This window comes from Natrix helvetica (assembly GCF_964273705.1).
Source record: "Natrix helvetica genome assembly, chromosome: 6".
Taxonomy (NCBI): Eukaryota; Metazoa; Chordata; class Lepidosauria; order Squamata; family Natricidae; genus Natrix; species Natrix helvetica.
Window position 1 is genome coordinate 23,325,381 of NC_138553.1, and position 16,366 is coordinate 23,341,746.

Below are 16,366 nucleotides of genomic sequence, written 5' to 3' on the forward strand. Positions count from 1 at the left end.
GCATTATGATTTAGTCACGAGCACGTTAATAAGCACACTTGAGTGTTTCAACAGAAACATAGCCATCAACAGAAGCCTTAGCAGCTCTGCTACACGTGGGCTGTCTTGTATGTTGCAAACCATGTCACACCAAGAATTCATAGACACAAATGTTTAGTTTATTATAAACTTACTATAGTAAATGTTTAATTTATTCCCCATAGGCAGTTTGTCAGCTCACAACGTCTGGAGTCTGGAAATGTATGTGTTCAAGGGGATATGAGGGAGATGGCACTGTATGCTATGGCAACATTATGGATGTGAGTAAAAACTCTTTAAGTGATCTTATAATCATTTTTCTGACTGTGTTTACATTTATCTAGTCAGACAAATGTGGGATTTTTTTCCAATCTTTTTATCAACTACTAGCTGATAACCCGGCGCTGCCCAGGTATTTATTTATCCCAATCCTCCTTCCATGAACCTCGCTGCAATTTCTAATGTTGGATTTCCCCCCTTACCAGAGGGAGCCCCCTTGTGGAGTACTGTGAAGCCATTACCATAGCAACTCCACAGCACTGTACAGTAGAAGCCATTTTATGGCAGTACAGTAGAAGCCATTTTAGGGCACAACAGGCTGTATCTTAACAGAACACACACCCCGAGGGGTGTTATGGGGGTTGTCTTACCCCCCACACTATTTGTTTCCAGAGAGTAAGTAATCTGTGTACCAAGTTTGGTTGAAATTGCTCGAGGCATTCCAGGCCATAGAAGACATCTATATATTTTTCTGTGTAACATGATGCAGGGGTGGGTTGGTGTATCTTTCATCACTGGGACTAATCATGGAATGTATATGAGAGACAAGGTTTCATCATGACAGGTATATATGCATTACCTGTGTGAGGTCTTTCTAATTCAATTTTCAAAACTTGATACTTTGTGATCTTCTCCAAATCTTTGTCGCTATTCTACTATCCCCACATCAATGATTCACACTTTCTTCTTTCAAACAATTACATCTGGTGTATTATGCACAAGACTTTATCAGTTTGTATTTGGAAATCTTACAATATTTTAACCTAATCATTTTCTATTACTTTTTCAACTATATGTTCCCCACCCATTTGTTATTCTTATTTGAATAAATAGGATCAGATTAGATATTCAACATTATTGCATATAACTCTAGCATGTACTTGGTGCACCACCAGAGATTTATTTATTTATTTATTTATTTACTGAGCGCTTATAGACCGCCCCCTCTCCCGAAAGGGACTCGGGGCGGTGTACAGTTCATATTAGAAATACAACATATAAATAATTATAAAATTAAGCAATTAAAATTATTATATAGATAAATAGATAAATAGATACGAAGGAGGATAAAAGGTTTAAAGAACTGTACAGCTGAGTAAATAATTTAAAACCCCAACAAATATCCCATAAAATTAAATTTTAAAAAACAATTCCCTACAATACCAGATTAAAATATGTTTGCCAGGAGGTAGCAGTTATGATTATGCCAGGCCAGCCAATCGGAACAGGTGTGTCTTCAATTTTTGTCGGAAGGAGCGGAGGTCGGTGGTAGTTCTAATGTCGGGGGGGAGGTCATTCCAGAGGGTTGGGCCCATCACAGAGAAGGCCCTACTCCTTGGCGCCGCCCGTTGGCATTGCCTAGTGGACGGCACCAGGAGAAGTCCCTCCCTGTGAGAGCGGATTGGCTGCAGGGATGTGTGTGGAGAGATGCGATCCCGCAGGTAGCTAGGTCCTGTGCCATGGAGCGCTTTAAAGATGGTGATCAAAACCTTGAAACGCACCCGAAAGACCACAGGCAGCCAGTGCAGCTCGCGCAGGAGTGGTGTTACGTGGGAGTACTTAGTACTCCCCATGACAGCCCGCGCGGCTGCGTTCTGGACTAGCTGCAGTCTTCGGGCGCGTCCCAAGGGAAGCCCCATGTAGAGAGCGTTGCAGTAGTCCAGGCGAGACGTCACCAGTGCATGAGTGACCGTGCGTAGGGCGTCCCGGTCCAGAAGGGGGCGCAATTGGCGCACCAGGCGAACCTGGTGGAACGCCCCCCTTGCCACGGCTGCCACATGGTCATCCATTGACAGCCGGGCATCTAGGAGGACGCCCAAATTGCGCGCCTGTTCCACAGGGGGCAATTGTTCGCCCCCTATGGCCAGCGATGGGGTCAGCTGGCTGAACCGAGGTGCCGGTAGCCACAGCCACTCAGTCTTGGAGGGGTTGAGTTTGAGTCTGTTGTCCCCCATCCAGACCCCGACGGCTTCCAAACACCGGGACATCACTTCGACAGCCTCATTGGGGTGGTTTGGGGTTGAGATGTACAGCTGAGTATCATCAGCGTACAGATGATACTCAACCCCAAAACCACGGATGATCTCCCCCAGTGGCTTCACATATGCGTTGAACAGGAGGGGTGAGAGGACCGACCCCTGTGGCACCCCACAAGTGAGTGGCCTCAGGGTCGACCTCTGCCCCCCTGTCAACACACATTGCGTCCAGTCGGAGAGGTAGGAGCCGAACCACCGCAAAACAGTGCCTCCGACTCCCATCCCCTCCAACCGGCGCAATAGGATACCATGGTCGATGGTATCAAAGGCCGCCGAGAGGTCTAATAGGACCAGGATAGAGGAACAACCTCTATCTCTGGCCCTCCAGAGATCATCAACCAACGCGACCAAGGCTGTCTCTGTGCTGTGCCCGGGTCGGAAGCCGGACTGGCGTGGGTCTAGATATTCGGATTCGTCAAGGTGTCGCGGAAATTGCTGTGCCACCACATTCTCAACAACCTTTGCTAGAAAGGGAAGGTTGGAGACTGGACGGTAATTAGCTAGCTCCGTTGGGTCAAGTGAAGGCCTCTTGAGTAAGGGCCTCACCACCGCCTCTTTCAAGGCAGTTGGTAAGGATCCCTCACCCAATGAGGCGTTCACCAGGCCCAGAAGCCAGCCTCGTGTCACCTCCCAGGATGCCAGTACCAGCCAGGAGGGACACGGGTCCATTGAACATGTGGTGGGTCGCAGCTGTCCACGCAACCTGTCCAAATCCTCGGGGGCAACAGAGTCAAACTCCTCCCAGAATGGTCTCACAAGACTCACTGTTAACGGCTTGTCTGGTCCACTGGAGGGGGCCCATCCGCTCCGGATCTGAGTGACTTTGTCCTGCAGATATTCCCCAAACTCCTCTGCTCTTCCCTGCAAGGGTGCCTCCCGTGTCCTCTGTGACAAGAGGGAGCGGGTCACCCTAAACAGGGCAGCAGGGCGGTTATCCGCGGACACAATAAGAGCGGCACAATGTCTACGTTTGGCCGCTCTCAATGCCACAAGGTAGGTCCGTAAATAGGCTCTTACCTGTGTTCGATCAGACTCAGAGCCTCACGCTCCACCTGCTCTCTAGACGTCTCCTATGGCGCTTCATCACCCTCAACTCCTCGGTATACCAAGGAGCTCGGGTGAGTCGCTGCCGTAGGAGAGGTGGCAAAGATGTTTTTCTTACTCCTATAAACTTTTATTATATCAAGAATATATTAGTGGACTGCCTCAATTATCCAACAGGAGTGAATTATGTATGACAGTTGGAGTCCCATCTCACTCATATTTTTTTATAGTGAGGATCAACCAACTAAAGATTTATTTGCAAAACTGAAGAATGCATTTTACGAGAGCATCAGTACAGAGACCTGCCACAGTACCAATTCTCCCTTGGACATTTCCTTATTTATTGAATGGGAACATTTCTTTAAAATTTCTCCCTATACCCAACAATAACAAAATGTATCACTAAAATCTGCCAACACTGCAACAAATAACAAGCTTTTGGTAGTCATACACCTTACTCAAAGGCATATGCCTATGATGGAGAACCTATGGTACGCGTGCTAGAGGTGGCATGCAGAGCCCTCTCTGTGGGCACCCACGCCATCGTCAGCTGCTTTTTTGGCTTCTGGCACACACATGTGCACTGGCCAGCTGGTCTTTGAGTTTCCAGTGCTCCGGCATGCGCAAAGACCAGCTGGCTGGTACACATGCACACGCATTTCAGTTTGGGCACTCGGTGCTGAAAAGATTCATCATCACTGGCATATGCTGTCACTTGCCCCACATTCTAGATCTCCTTTCCATGCTTCAAGTAGCACTTCATCATTCAGATCATCAGTCATTGCAAATTGTGACATAGAGGATCGCCCTAAATCTTATCACAGAATAACATTTGTGACTTATAATATTATGTACTGTATATTACAGTTATTAAAGCTTCTTCTATCCCTAACATTAGAGATCCACTCAGTGAAGGAAATGGACACTCCAACTATAGAAGTTTGGAATTTTGCACTGTGTCATGTACATGCGATCTTATCCTTTCTCTGTCATTATTGTGTGGATGCATATAGACTTGGCCCTGCTATTAGATGCGCCATTATATACCTGCTTTTTCAATAACAAGGGACATATTGTTAAACATCAATCAATGTTTTGTAGAAACCCAAAGAAATTGAAGAACCTGTAACTGTGTTCTTCAAGTAAATATCTGACTATTCAGATATTTACTCAATGAGTGGACTCGTGGTCCACTCATTAACCACTCACAGACAGACGTATACTAAAAATTTGCCTGCTGCAGGAACTGAGGTAAATAATGGATGTCTTTTCAGATATGTGCAGTGTGTCTAGCAAAATGCAATTGAGCTCTAGAATGTTTCACTGATGTCTGTACAGATACAGGGATACGTGTCTGTGTAAGTGCCAATAAAGACATCCAGAGAATACCACAGCTCTAGGTAAGAAAGCAGTTCTTATGAGAGGGAAAAAAAGGAATTCTTTCTTAGACATTAGGATTTTAGTGATCCTGAGGTTTCCTGAATTGAACTTAACTGTAGGTACAAAGGAAGATTCTACCAAAGCATCAGGAAGCCATCTGTTATGAGCCTTTATGCATATCAAGTACATCACTGAATAATGATAATAATAACTGCTAATGGTAATTTATTTATTTTTCCTGTTCAGGAATTGACTTCTCTGTCAGGCACAGCTGGCTTTCATGAATGGTTTAATGTGAGTAACTCTTCAAAACTATTAATTCCAACCGCCGAACTGCCAACCTTCTGATCGACAAGCTCAGTGTCTTAGCCACTGAGCCACACGTCCCCTCAAAATTAAATATAATAATCAAAATTACTGTAAAAACAACTTCAACTGCTTGACATTGATACTTTGCTTCTAAAAAGGTCTCGTTGCTTTTCAGAAATCTCAATATTCAACTGCTGTGGTAGTTTTGAAGTCCTTTCATTGTTATCTTATTATTGCATAATAATTTTAAAAAATGGAAACTTCCTCATGTGTAGGGGAAAAAATCAGTTAGTGATAACAATGCATTTTATTCTGTGCCTCCAGACAGCTGCAATAAGAACTCTGCTGACAGATATGAGCAATATAACTATCCTGGCACCTTCTCAGCAAGCTATTCAAAACTTGGATCAATATACAGCTGCTTTTTGGACATCCCAAGATAACATTCTATTCCTAACCAAGTATGTTAAAGTATTTTGGTCATAATTATTGTTCTGTTTATTTCATATATAGAGTTTGAAATGCCTTTATACTGTACAGAGACCTTAATTCTTATAACACATTTGTCTGCAAAGTCTAAAGGTAGAAAGTTGTGCCATCCCTAAGAAAATACCGTATTTTTCAGAGTATAAGACACACCAAGATTTTGAAGAGGCAAATTGAAAAAAAAGTTTTTGCACTCTGCAGACCTCCCCAAAACAGCCTGTTTTTTGCGAAAATGGGCCCGTTTTGTTTCCAAGGAGGCTTTAGGAGGCTTGTAGAGTGCTCGGGGGGGTGGGAGTGGGGCAAAAATGAGCATAAAATGGCCTGTTTTTAGCAAAAACAGGCCCATATTTTGTCCAAAAAAGGGCATACGTAGCCTTTAGGAGGCTTATAGAGTGTGTCTGGGGGCTGGGGGGACAAAATTGAGCAAAAGGCAGTCCATTTTTTGCTCATTTCTGTCCTCCCCAGCCCCCAGGAGCACTCTGGAAGCCTCCTAAAGGCTATGCATGGCCATTTTGGTGACAGGAGTGGGGTTTCAGAAGGCAAAAAATGCTGTATTCAGTTTATGAGATGCACCCAGATTTTCAGTCTATTTTTTGAGGGGAAAAGGTGTGTTTATACTCCAAAAAATACGGTATTTTCTTAGGTATGCCACAATTTTTTTTTAGGTAGTTCTAAAAGACTTTTTTGGTCTTAAACTTTTCTTTACATCCTGACTAGAAATAACTTAATTTAATTTAAATGATTTAGGCATCACCTGACTTCAGAACAACTGTGGTCAGCATCTAAAGATCTATCACAAGAGGTAGCATCATCTGTTGATCTTTACCAATCTTTAATATTGGAATGTGAAGTATTGGAATCCAAAATATCCTTGAGCAAGACACTAAACTGAAAAGTCAGGAAAAAAGAAATGTTGAACTCGTACTATGAAATCTATAGGCTCATGAAATGATTAGGAATCCTGAAGTTCAAGTCAAAGAAAACTTTTCTTTTTTTCATTGTATTTGAACCCAGAATTCAATTTTATAAAATTAGCAAAAATGTATTTGTTTTTCTCCCCTGGGCAAGTGAGGAGATAACTACTATATTTACTTCAGAATTAGAAGGCTCTGGTTCTGGGAGGAGTTAAGTTTCTATTAATGTCTTGTATCACTTACCGTATTTTTCAAAGTATAACATGCTCCAAAGTATAAGGCGCACCTAGCTTTAGGGGAGGAAAACAAGGGGGGAAATCTGCTTCTGCCTCCCAGCAATTTGCCTCCTTGCAACAAACAGCAAACAGTGCAGACGATATACACTGTTTGTAGTATTACATTTCAGACTATACTTGTACAGATGCTGTTAAAATTGATGTGCTTTCTGGAAGTATAGTTATTCTCTGCTATTTAAAAGAAGATACAATAGCACTGGGTCTCTTCAGATCAAGCATTTATTTTAAAAAGCTTCTTCACTTTGTTGAGCTGTCTAGAACAATAATAAAGCAGTCTTTAAAAATAAGTCTAATAATTTGAACATTCTATAGTCATTTATAGTTATTGACTTACCTTCTTGCAGCAAACTGCCTGATTAGCACAAGAAATTTTTTTTTTGCTTCTGCCTCCCAGCAATTTGCCTCTTGGAGCAAACAGCAAGTTTCACTTTCAGTTTAAGCACACCTCCCAATCATCAGCTGTTTCAGGCTTCAGGGATTGCTATAACCTATTGCAGCCTCCTCAAGCCCCATTTTCCCCGTTTGTTGCAAGGAGGTAAATTGCTGGGAGGCAGAGTTTAAAGGGTGGGGGACGGTGGGTGGGTAGGGCTACATTCAGTGTATAAGACACACCCAAATTTTCACCCTCTATTAGGGGGGGGGGAAAGATGTGTCTTATACTCTGAAAAATACGGTAATTTGTTTTTTGTCTATTTATATCAGAGGTATGCTTTCAAGCCTCATGGTGATTCAGTGATGCAATAGGGCAGTGATGGCAAACCTATGGCACGCGTGCCACAGGTGGCACACGGAGCCATTTGTCAGGGCACACGAGGCGCTGCCCTGTCAGCTGGCCAGCTGAGTTCACCATTTTAAAAGCCATTTTTTCGCCCTCCCCATGCTCCAGAGGTTTTATAGGAGCCTGGGGAGGGCGAAAAGAGCCTTCCCCCCCCCCAGGAGGCCCTCCGGAGGCTTCAGGGATCATCCGGAGGCTTCCCTGAAGCCTTCGGAACTCTTAAAATGACCCTCCGAGCAAACTCCGGTTTGCTCGGAGGGTCGTTTTAAACGCTCCGAAGGCGTCAGGGAAGCCTCCGGACAGTCTCTGAAGCCTCCGGAGGGCCTCCTGAGGGGCGGGGGAGGCTCTTTTCACCCTCCCCAGGCTCCTATAAAGCCTCTGGAGCCTGGGGAGGGTGAAAAAATCATGTAAAAATGGGGGTCGCGCCTGTTGTGCGCAGATGCGCACTGGGGGGTCACGCATTGCATTATGGGTGTGGCACACCCACACATGACCCCCCTACGCTCCCCCCACTTGTGGCACACGAGCCAAAAAAGGTTCGCCATCACTGCAATAGGGCAACACCTGAGAAGCAACCCATATTTTAGCAGCTCAGATGTCTCTTTCTATGTTTCCCTGAACATTCATTATTCATAAATGAACATTCAGTTCATTTATTAGTTTGCTGGCATGAAACAACAAAATGCTAGACTAAGATCCAGTTTCCATATTTTCTTTAGTCAGAAAGCTCATAGCATGTCATAGGCTTATTCATTTATTTTAACAGAATAAATGAAAAGGGCCTTGAAGGTTTTCTAGTCCAACTCCCTGCTCAAGCTGGAGAACCTATGCCATTCCAGACAAATGGCTCTCCAGCCTCTTCTTAAAAGCCTCCAGTGATGGAGCATCCATAACTTCTGAAGCAAGCCATTTCATTGGTTAATTGTTCTCACTGTTAGGAATGTTTTCTTTAGTTCTCAATTGGATCTCCTCTTGACAAGTTTCGATCCATTATTTCTTGTTCTGCCTTCAGGTGCTTTGGAGAAAAGATTGACCTCTCTTTTCTCTGAGAGCCCTTCAAATATTGGAAGACTGCTATTGTGTCACCCCTAGTCCTTCTCTTTGTTAGACTAGACATACCCCGTTCCTGCAACTGTTCATCGTATGTTTTAGCCCTTAGCCCCTAATCATCTTTTTTTGCACTTTTTCTAGAGTCTTGGCATCTTTTTTTTTTACATGGTGGTGACAAAAATTGGATGCAGTATTCAAGTGTGGTCTTACCAAAGCACTATAAAGCAGTACTAACACTTCAGATCTTGATACAATCTCTGTTGATATACCTGAGAACTGCATTGGCTCTTTTGGAAGCTGTAGCACAGTGCTGGCTTATACTTAAGTGGTTATCTACTAGGACTCCTCTCACAGTTAACAAATACTATCTATTCTATTTATATTTGGTTTTTCTTGCCTCAATATAAAACATTACTTTTGTCACCACTAAATTGCATTTTGTTAGATAGGGCCCAGTGTTCAAGATCTTCCTGGATGTCACCCAAAGCTCCAGTGGTGGGATTCAAAAAAAATTACTACTGGTTCCGTGGGTGTGGCTTGGTGGGTGTGGTGTGGTGGGTGTAGCTTGGTGGATGTGGCAGGGGAAGGATACTGCAAAATCCCCATTTCCTCCCGATCATCTGGGACTCTGGAGGCAGAGAATAGATGGGAACGGGGCCAGTCAGAGGTGGTATTTACTGGTTCTCCAAACTACTCAAAATTTCTGCTACCAGTTCTCCAGAACTGGTCAGAACCTGCTGAATACCATCTCTGCAAAGCTCCCTTACAGAATTGTTTTTGTGGGGGTTCAAGAGAAAAGACTTCCCCATACATGTTGCCTTTGAGAGAAAAATCAATATTCAGTGTGACATAAGAATTAAATATTAATAACGAAAGAATGTTATGGCAGGCTATGAATGCCATAACAACTGAAAAAACAAAACTAAATGAAATAAAATGAAAAGAACAAAGCATGGTCAAGAAGATGAAATCAAAAAAGAACTGGCATTGCATAGAAAAGATGTGAATGTTTACTTGGAAATATAACAGTAGATTCAACTACTTACCTTCCATAGGACTGTGTAATAATTTATGGCAAGGAACTACATAGTAGGGGGGGGGGGCATTTACAGAAAAGACTTTACCACCTAGGTAGAAGAACATATTTGCAGATACTATATGATGGAGATGATTATAGTTTGATTACTGCTGCTGTAAACTGTGAATTGGCCCCATACTAATAGTTATTGATTCAGAAAGACACAACTCTCTATAAGCAAATCAATACTTTACATCATTTAAATATGCTTTCTCCCATTAGGCATCACATATTAAATGGAACATACAGAGTTGAGGATCTCCAAACCATGTCACAGTCTAATGCATTTGCAAGGACATTGCAGGACAACTTCCTAACATTGTCGGAAAGAGATGGGGTACGTTGGCCATTATACTGCAACCCATCACTTTAGGCTGTTCCTCTCATACGTGCTAAGAAAAGATATGCTAAACTTGTGTTCTCTTGAATTTAAACATGTTTCTCCAAAGAGCCAAAATGAGAAATCTTTTGTAGGCTGAAATGTGACTTTGGGACCACAGAGCTGAAACTGGTTTTCCCCAAAAGATCATTATTATTTTTTGTACTTCCTTCTGTTGAAAGCCACAGAGGAGTGTTACATTGGGCAATTCAAGGTACATGTTACTAAGGAACCCAATCTTGTAATCTCAGGTGAGAAAGGAAGAAGAGTGGTTTCGTTCCATACATCTAGGGTTAACCTTAATATATTACAGAATTTGGGCTGGCAGATCCTGGATGCAAACATCAAGATGACAATTAAATGGGAGCAAAATTCACAGAATTTTTTTTACCATTTATCTATAAAAGGGACATGGCTTAAAATGGAAAATTGCAAATAGAAGGGAACATTTGGATTGTACAGCTAAATGTCTACACAGATTCTCAATCATACATGGCATGTCCTAAATATGCTTTTTTTAAAAAGGCAATTGGGCTTTCTTGAGTTTTTTTTTCCTTTGAAAATGCTTTCAATTCAAATTCAATCCAAAACAAATCCAAGAAGCTGCTTCAGTTCAAGAAAAAAAAAAAGTCAGTTGCCTTTTGGAAAAAGTCCCTTGTGGACATTTGGATTACACACACAATTTGCTAACAAACGTCTGGGCTAGAGTACCTTTGGAAAAAGATAATTTCCTACTTAGTCATTTTTTACTAGAAATCCAGCAAATTTTATGCATCTTAAATAAACCACTTTTGTCCTTTCTTTTCCAGAATGTTTTAATTGATGGAGCTAACATAATATCTGGTGATATTGCAGCCACAAATGGGATTATTCATATAATAGATAAGGTATTATCAATATTTCTTTTTCTTAAATGCCCCCAAGTTATTTTGTACATCCAACTGGGAGAACATTCTGTACTTTTTGAAAGTTTATTCGCTATAATGTTTGGTAACATTTTTACTTCTAATTTAGTACTGCCTGATTGTGAACTGTGATTTATTTTTCCCCTTCCACTAGCAAAACTTCCTTTTAGTAAACCATATAAAACACAGTTTTAAAATCATGATATTATTTGACCAAAGTAAAAGGTAAAGGTTCCCCTTGCACATATGTGCTAGTCGTTCCCATCTTTAGGGGTCGGTGCTCATCTCCATTTCAAAGCCAAAGAGCCAGTGCTGTCCGAAGGCATCTCCATGGTCATGTGGCCGGCATGACTAAATGCCAAAGGCACACGGAACACTGTTACCTTCTCACCAAAGGTGTTCTCTATTTTTCTACTTGCATTTTGTACATGCTTTCGAATTGCTAAGTTGGCAGAAGCTGGGACAAGTAACAGGAGCTCACTAGGGATTTGAACCACTGAACTGCCGACCTTTCTGATCTACAAGCTCAGCATCTTAGCCACTGAGCCACCGCGTCCCTTCTTTGACCAAAGTTCATACCTATTATTACCCAACCCATTTTGTTAGGAATTTGGCATTTGTACAAAACTGTTCTGTTTTGGGATGAAGTGAATCTTTGTCCTTCTCTGTTGAAAATCAAGGGACAATTTTTATCCCTAGCAGCACTTTCATTTTGCTAAATTCAGAATATATTTTCTAAAATCTCTTGAATGACAAATATATACCAACACTGTTTCTTTTCCTATGGTATTCAGTAGATTGGACCTTACTGCAGCAAAATGAATTGTCTGAATCTGACCTTGTGGTGTTTTTTTTGTTGTCTTTTTGCATTGCAGGTTCTAGCACCTCTTAGAGGACTGAGTGGCTCTTTGCCAAAACTGCTTCCTCGCTTAGAACAGATGCCAGACTACTCCATTTTCAGGAACTATATCATTGTAAATCCTCAGGTTCTTATTAAAATTGCCCCCTATTAATCAAACAAACTTATTTCATAACGTTGCATTTGTGTTTCCATTACAGCACTACAATCTGGCAAATGTAATAGAAGCCGCTCCTGTGTACTCGGTTTTCGCTCCAAGTAATAACGCCATTGAAAGTTACCTGAAGGAAAAACAGTCAGCATCTCTAGTATGTATTAACTCCCAAACCTTTCCTTAAGAAAATATCTTTAACTGAGGTTTGTTAACTATCCAATGGCTCAGAGCAAAACTGAAACCATGGAAGTACTGCTGAGCATTCTGGCATAAGGATAGTGTCAGGGTTCCAATTGATGCCCTAATAAAAGCAGGAGCCTTAAGCCAGTTTTCAAGAAATATCCAGTTATTTATTAGGAGCAACATGTCAGCACAGACCAAGTGAAGCCAGCTCTGACCCCAGTCACCCACTCACCTTGCTTCTGACCCTGTTTCCTCCTGCTCCCAAGGTGTGCCATCAGTCACATTCCCCAACGAAGCAATTTCGTGGGTCGTAGAAGTCACTCACTCTGGCCATTACTGGTTTCTGTGGAGATGGCTTTGACTTTGACCGGCTAGGATGTGCGTTGTTTTGACTGAGGTGCAAATTCCTTGATGCAGCTGCGAGGCTCGATTCCCCATTCCCCTGCCTATGGCAAGTCAGGAGCAGGTTAGGGAAGCTTCACAAGCAAAATTGAAATCATAGCGGTACCAATGATCATTCTGGCGTAAGGTTAGCATATTCTATGAGATTCTGAGATTCTAAATAAGCAGTGTCTGGGTGAGATGCATTAACTCTGCCTATCTAAACTGACTGACTAACTGAACTATGGATTTGGTTTGGAACTCCATACAGGTAGTCCTTGACTTATAACCATTTGTTTAACACCGTTCGAAGTTACAAGGGCACTGAAAAAAGTGTGATTTATGACTGTTTTTCTTATTTACAAACTGTTGCAGCATCCCCATGGTCACATGATCAAACTTTGGATGCTTGGCAACTGGTTTGTATTTATGACGGTTGCAGGGTCCCAGGCTCATGTGATCACTTTTTGTGACCTTCTGACAAACAAAGTCAATGAGGAAGCCAGATTTACTTAACATCTGTGTTATTAACTTAATAATTGCAGTGATTCACTTAACAACTCTGGCAAGAATTGTCATAAAGTGGGGCAAAATTCACTTAACAACTGTCTCATTTAGCAACATAAATATTGGGCTCAATTGTGGTCATCAGTCGAGGACTACCTGTCATGATTTTTAATTTGTCTTTGACTCTTTGGTATTGGGCCCAAATAAAATTAGCATGGTAAGGCAGCTTTCTGCAGCCGTCAAGCATGTTGTTATCAATTTGCCAGAAGAGGTAGATCAATTTGTCATTTTCTATTTCTGGGTTGCCAAAATTCTGCATCAGAATGAACCCAAATGAATTAATAATAATAATAATAATAATAATAATAATAATAATAATAATAATAATAATAATAATAATAATAATAATAATAAAAAATTTAATTTGTTAGCCACTCCCTCTCCACAAGGGACTCGGGGCGGCGTACAATAAAAGCACATACATATATACATATAAACATACACATACACACATACATATACACGGAGGAGGTAACAGTCATTAAATACATACAATAATAATAATAAAATTAGCAATTAAAATACCCCAAATTAAGAATTACGAATTTAAAAAGGCTGTCAGGAGGAATAGAATTGATTCATGAATAAATTATAAGAGGATGATAAGATAGATAAATAGAATTAAGGGGAGTATTCAAAATCCAGAATAGATGGTGATTGAACAGAAAAATCTGTCACCATTCTATAAAACAAATCAGGAGCATTATAGGAATGGTTAGTTTATATTATTATGAAAAAAGAAAAAAGTTGTGATTGATGTTAATGCCTTATTTTACTACAACAGAGAGAATCAGAAGTCAATGTTTCTTTTTCTTTTTCCTAATCCTTCCTCACTCTTCTCTCCCCCACATTCCTCCCCACTATTTTCCTATTTTCTTTTGTATTTTGTATCTTATTTTATCTTATAACTCAGGGGTATCAAACTCACATCATCATGGCAGCATCACGTGACGTATTGCAACTGTTTCCCCCTTCGCTAAACTGGGCGTGGGCATGACACCTCCGGCCCACCAGCTATAAGTTTGACAGCCTTGTTACAACTCAATAAACATGTTAACTTAAAAAACCAGGAGTAGTGCAACAAAGTGATAACTGAGTTTGTGATTATTAACCAAATCACTTATTCTTCTAAAACTAACTTCCTCTTCTTTGCTTTTATGAAATATGGATGAGCAGATAGTCAATTGATACATTAGGGCAGGGGTGTCCAAACTTGGGAACGTTAAGACTTGTGGACTTCAACTCTCAGAATTCCCCAGCCTGAGAGTTGAAGTCCACAAGTCTTAAAGTTCCCAAGTTTGGACACCCCTGCATTAGGGGCATTAGGGGCATCCACAGTTATGCTTTTAAAAAAAAGTCAAGATGGTGGCCACAACAACGCTGTCAAAACTCGTATCTGTTTTTTATGTGACACCTATATAAAAATAGATGGACCTTTGATTACACCATTGTGGACTCAGTACTCTCAAACTCATTGCATCTGAATAAAAATGAAGACAGAACATTTCTGTCTTAGAATCAAATGCAAGTCATGTTTTTATTTAAATCCAAAAGAAATGTAGAGTCTGCCTTCTAGAGAAAGAATCATACAGGTGAGGAAAAACCTCTTAATCTTTTCTATTCCACAGTTTTTCTGATAAAAGGGCAAACAAGCTTTGTACCCTATTCTTGTCTCTCTGCCAAATGTAGTGGGAAGCAAGTAGAAAGAAATTGTAAGCCTATGAATAGGCTCTGGCATTTATGTTTGTACATATTTAAATTCTGAATGGTTGGTTTTTTTCCAGAAAGTTCCTGTTGGAGATATAATTAATATAATATATGACTTGCACGGTTTTTTTCATTGGAGTCTTTGAATTAAATAGGGATTTGTAATTTTAAAAATTACAAAATCCTATTTAGCAGATAATCCAGAAAGTGTGCCCTTGTTGTAAGTTATGATCATGACACCATAAGCTTTCTCTTTTTCTAAATTAAAATCCTTACACCCGGTCAAACGGTAATTAGTAATAACATCTGCTGAAAACCAACTTTTTATTAGAAAAATTGGAAATTTGACACCCTGCTAAAGTATTCAACAATCCCTATTCCTGGAAACCACAGGATGAAGATCAGATCCGGTATCATATTATCCTGGGAGAGAAGCTCTTGAAAAATGACCTGCGTAATGGAATGTTTAAGACAACCATGCTTGGATTGTCCTTCAGAGTAGGATTCTTCAATCATGATGATCAGGTGAAGCCAATATTCATTATCATGGCATTTGCTGTCATTTATTTATCTAAGCACCTGCACTTAGAAAAGATTTACATTGGCTTAATTGACTGTGCAGGAAAAAATCCCATTGGTTTCAGTAAGCAGGATTTTACGCCAGACTCCCCAAGAGGATGTCTCACCTAGTATAAATGTATTTGTGCTCTCAGTTAATGAGGCAATTCATCAGATGTAAAAATTGAATACGTGCATTAATTGCTTGGTTTGAAGGAGAACTTGGAGAGTAGGATTGAGAACAAATGAATCAACATTAATCTTTGGATTTAACTAGGAGTCGTCTCTGTAATGTCTCTTTGCTGCTTATTCCAAGGCTGTATTTTTTGAAGTGGGATGGTCATATTTTTTGGGGGGGCCCAAATAGTCTTAAGGAAACTTTTTATATCTGGCACTTTCCAGACATAATGGAATATAAGCCCATCGTTCTACCCAGCATGATTATTAGTCATCAGTTTCAGAGTTCTACTGGAATGGTGCTGTAGCCTAGAGGTGGAGCTCTTGCCTCACAACCAGGAGGCTGTGAGTTCAATCCTAGGTAGAAGCAGATATGTATTTCTCTCTCTCATTGAGAATATATCTGCTGAACAAAACTCCGCATTGGTGACAAGAAGAGCATCCAGCCATTAAAACACCATTCAGTTACCCAGAACTCCACCCCGCAAGAGATTATGGGGTCGTTAAATGACAATGATGAGTTTCGGAGATCTACTCTAGAGACTAGATTTTTAACAGAAACAACAGCATCCATAAGATGTTACCGCTTTCATGATGGAAAAAATGTTGTGATATTACAACACATGCTTTGCAAGGGGACAGTTGTCGCCCTCGCAATATACTGAGAAAAGGTGTAAGTCTTGCATTGCAACTATTCTTACATCAGTCTGATCTTCCGTATCCCTCTCATGATTATGCTGTTCAGAGAACCAGCTGCACAATGATAACCAAGAGTTTTATTTCCATGGTTTAATCATATGCAGTTTAGTCATATGCACTTTAGTCATAAGA

The 16,366-nt window shown here is 40.9% G+C and overlaps 1 protein-coding gene across 2 annotated transcripts in view; it reads left to right on the forward strand.

Annotated features, from left to right (window-relative positions):
- STAB2 (stabilin 2) overlaps window positions 1–16,366 on the forward strand; it is a 105,783-nt gene that overhangs the window by 37,543 nt on the left and 51,874 nt on the right. For both annotated transcript variants that reach the window (XM_081958485.1, XM_081958484.1), the window contains 8 exons: window positions 204–299; window positions 5,004–5,051; window positions 5,391–5,527; window positions 9,888–10,002; window positions 10,854–10,931; window positions 11,825–11,923; window positions 12,009–12,116; window positions 15,194–15,325. In XM_081958485.1, coding sequence (XP_081814611.1) covers window positions 204–299; window positions 5,004–5,051; window positions 5,391–5,527; window positions 9,888–10,002; window positions 10,854–10,931; window positions 11,825–11,923; window positions 12,009–12,116; window positions 15,194–15,325 — 813 coding nt within the window. The remainder of the gene's footprint in view (window positions 1–203; window positions 300–5,003; window positions 5,052–5,390; window positions 5,528–9,887; window positions 10,003–10,853; window positions 10,932–11,824; window positions 11,924–12,008; window positions 12,117–15,193; window positions 15,326–16,366) is intronic.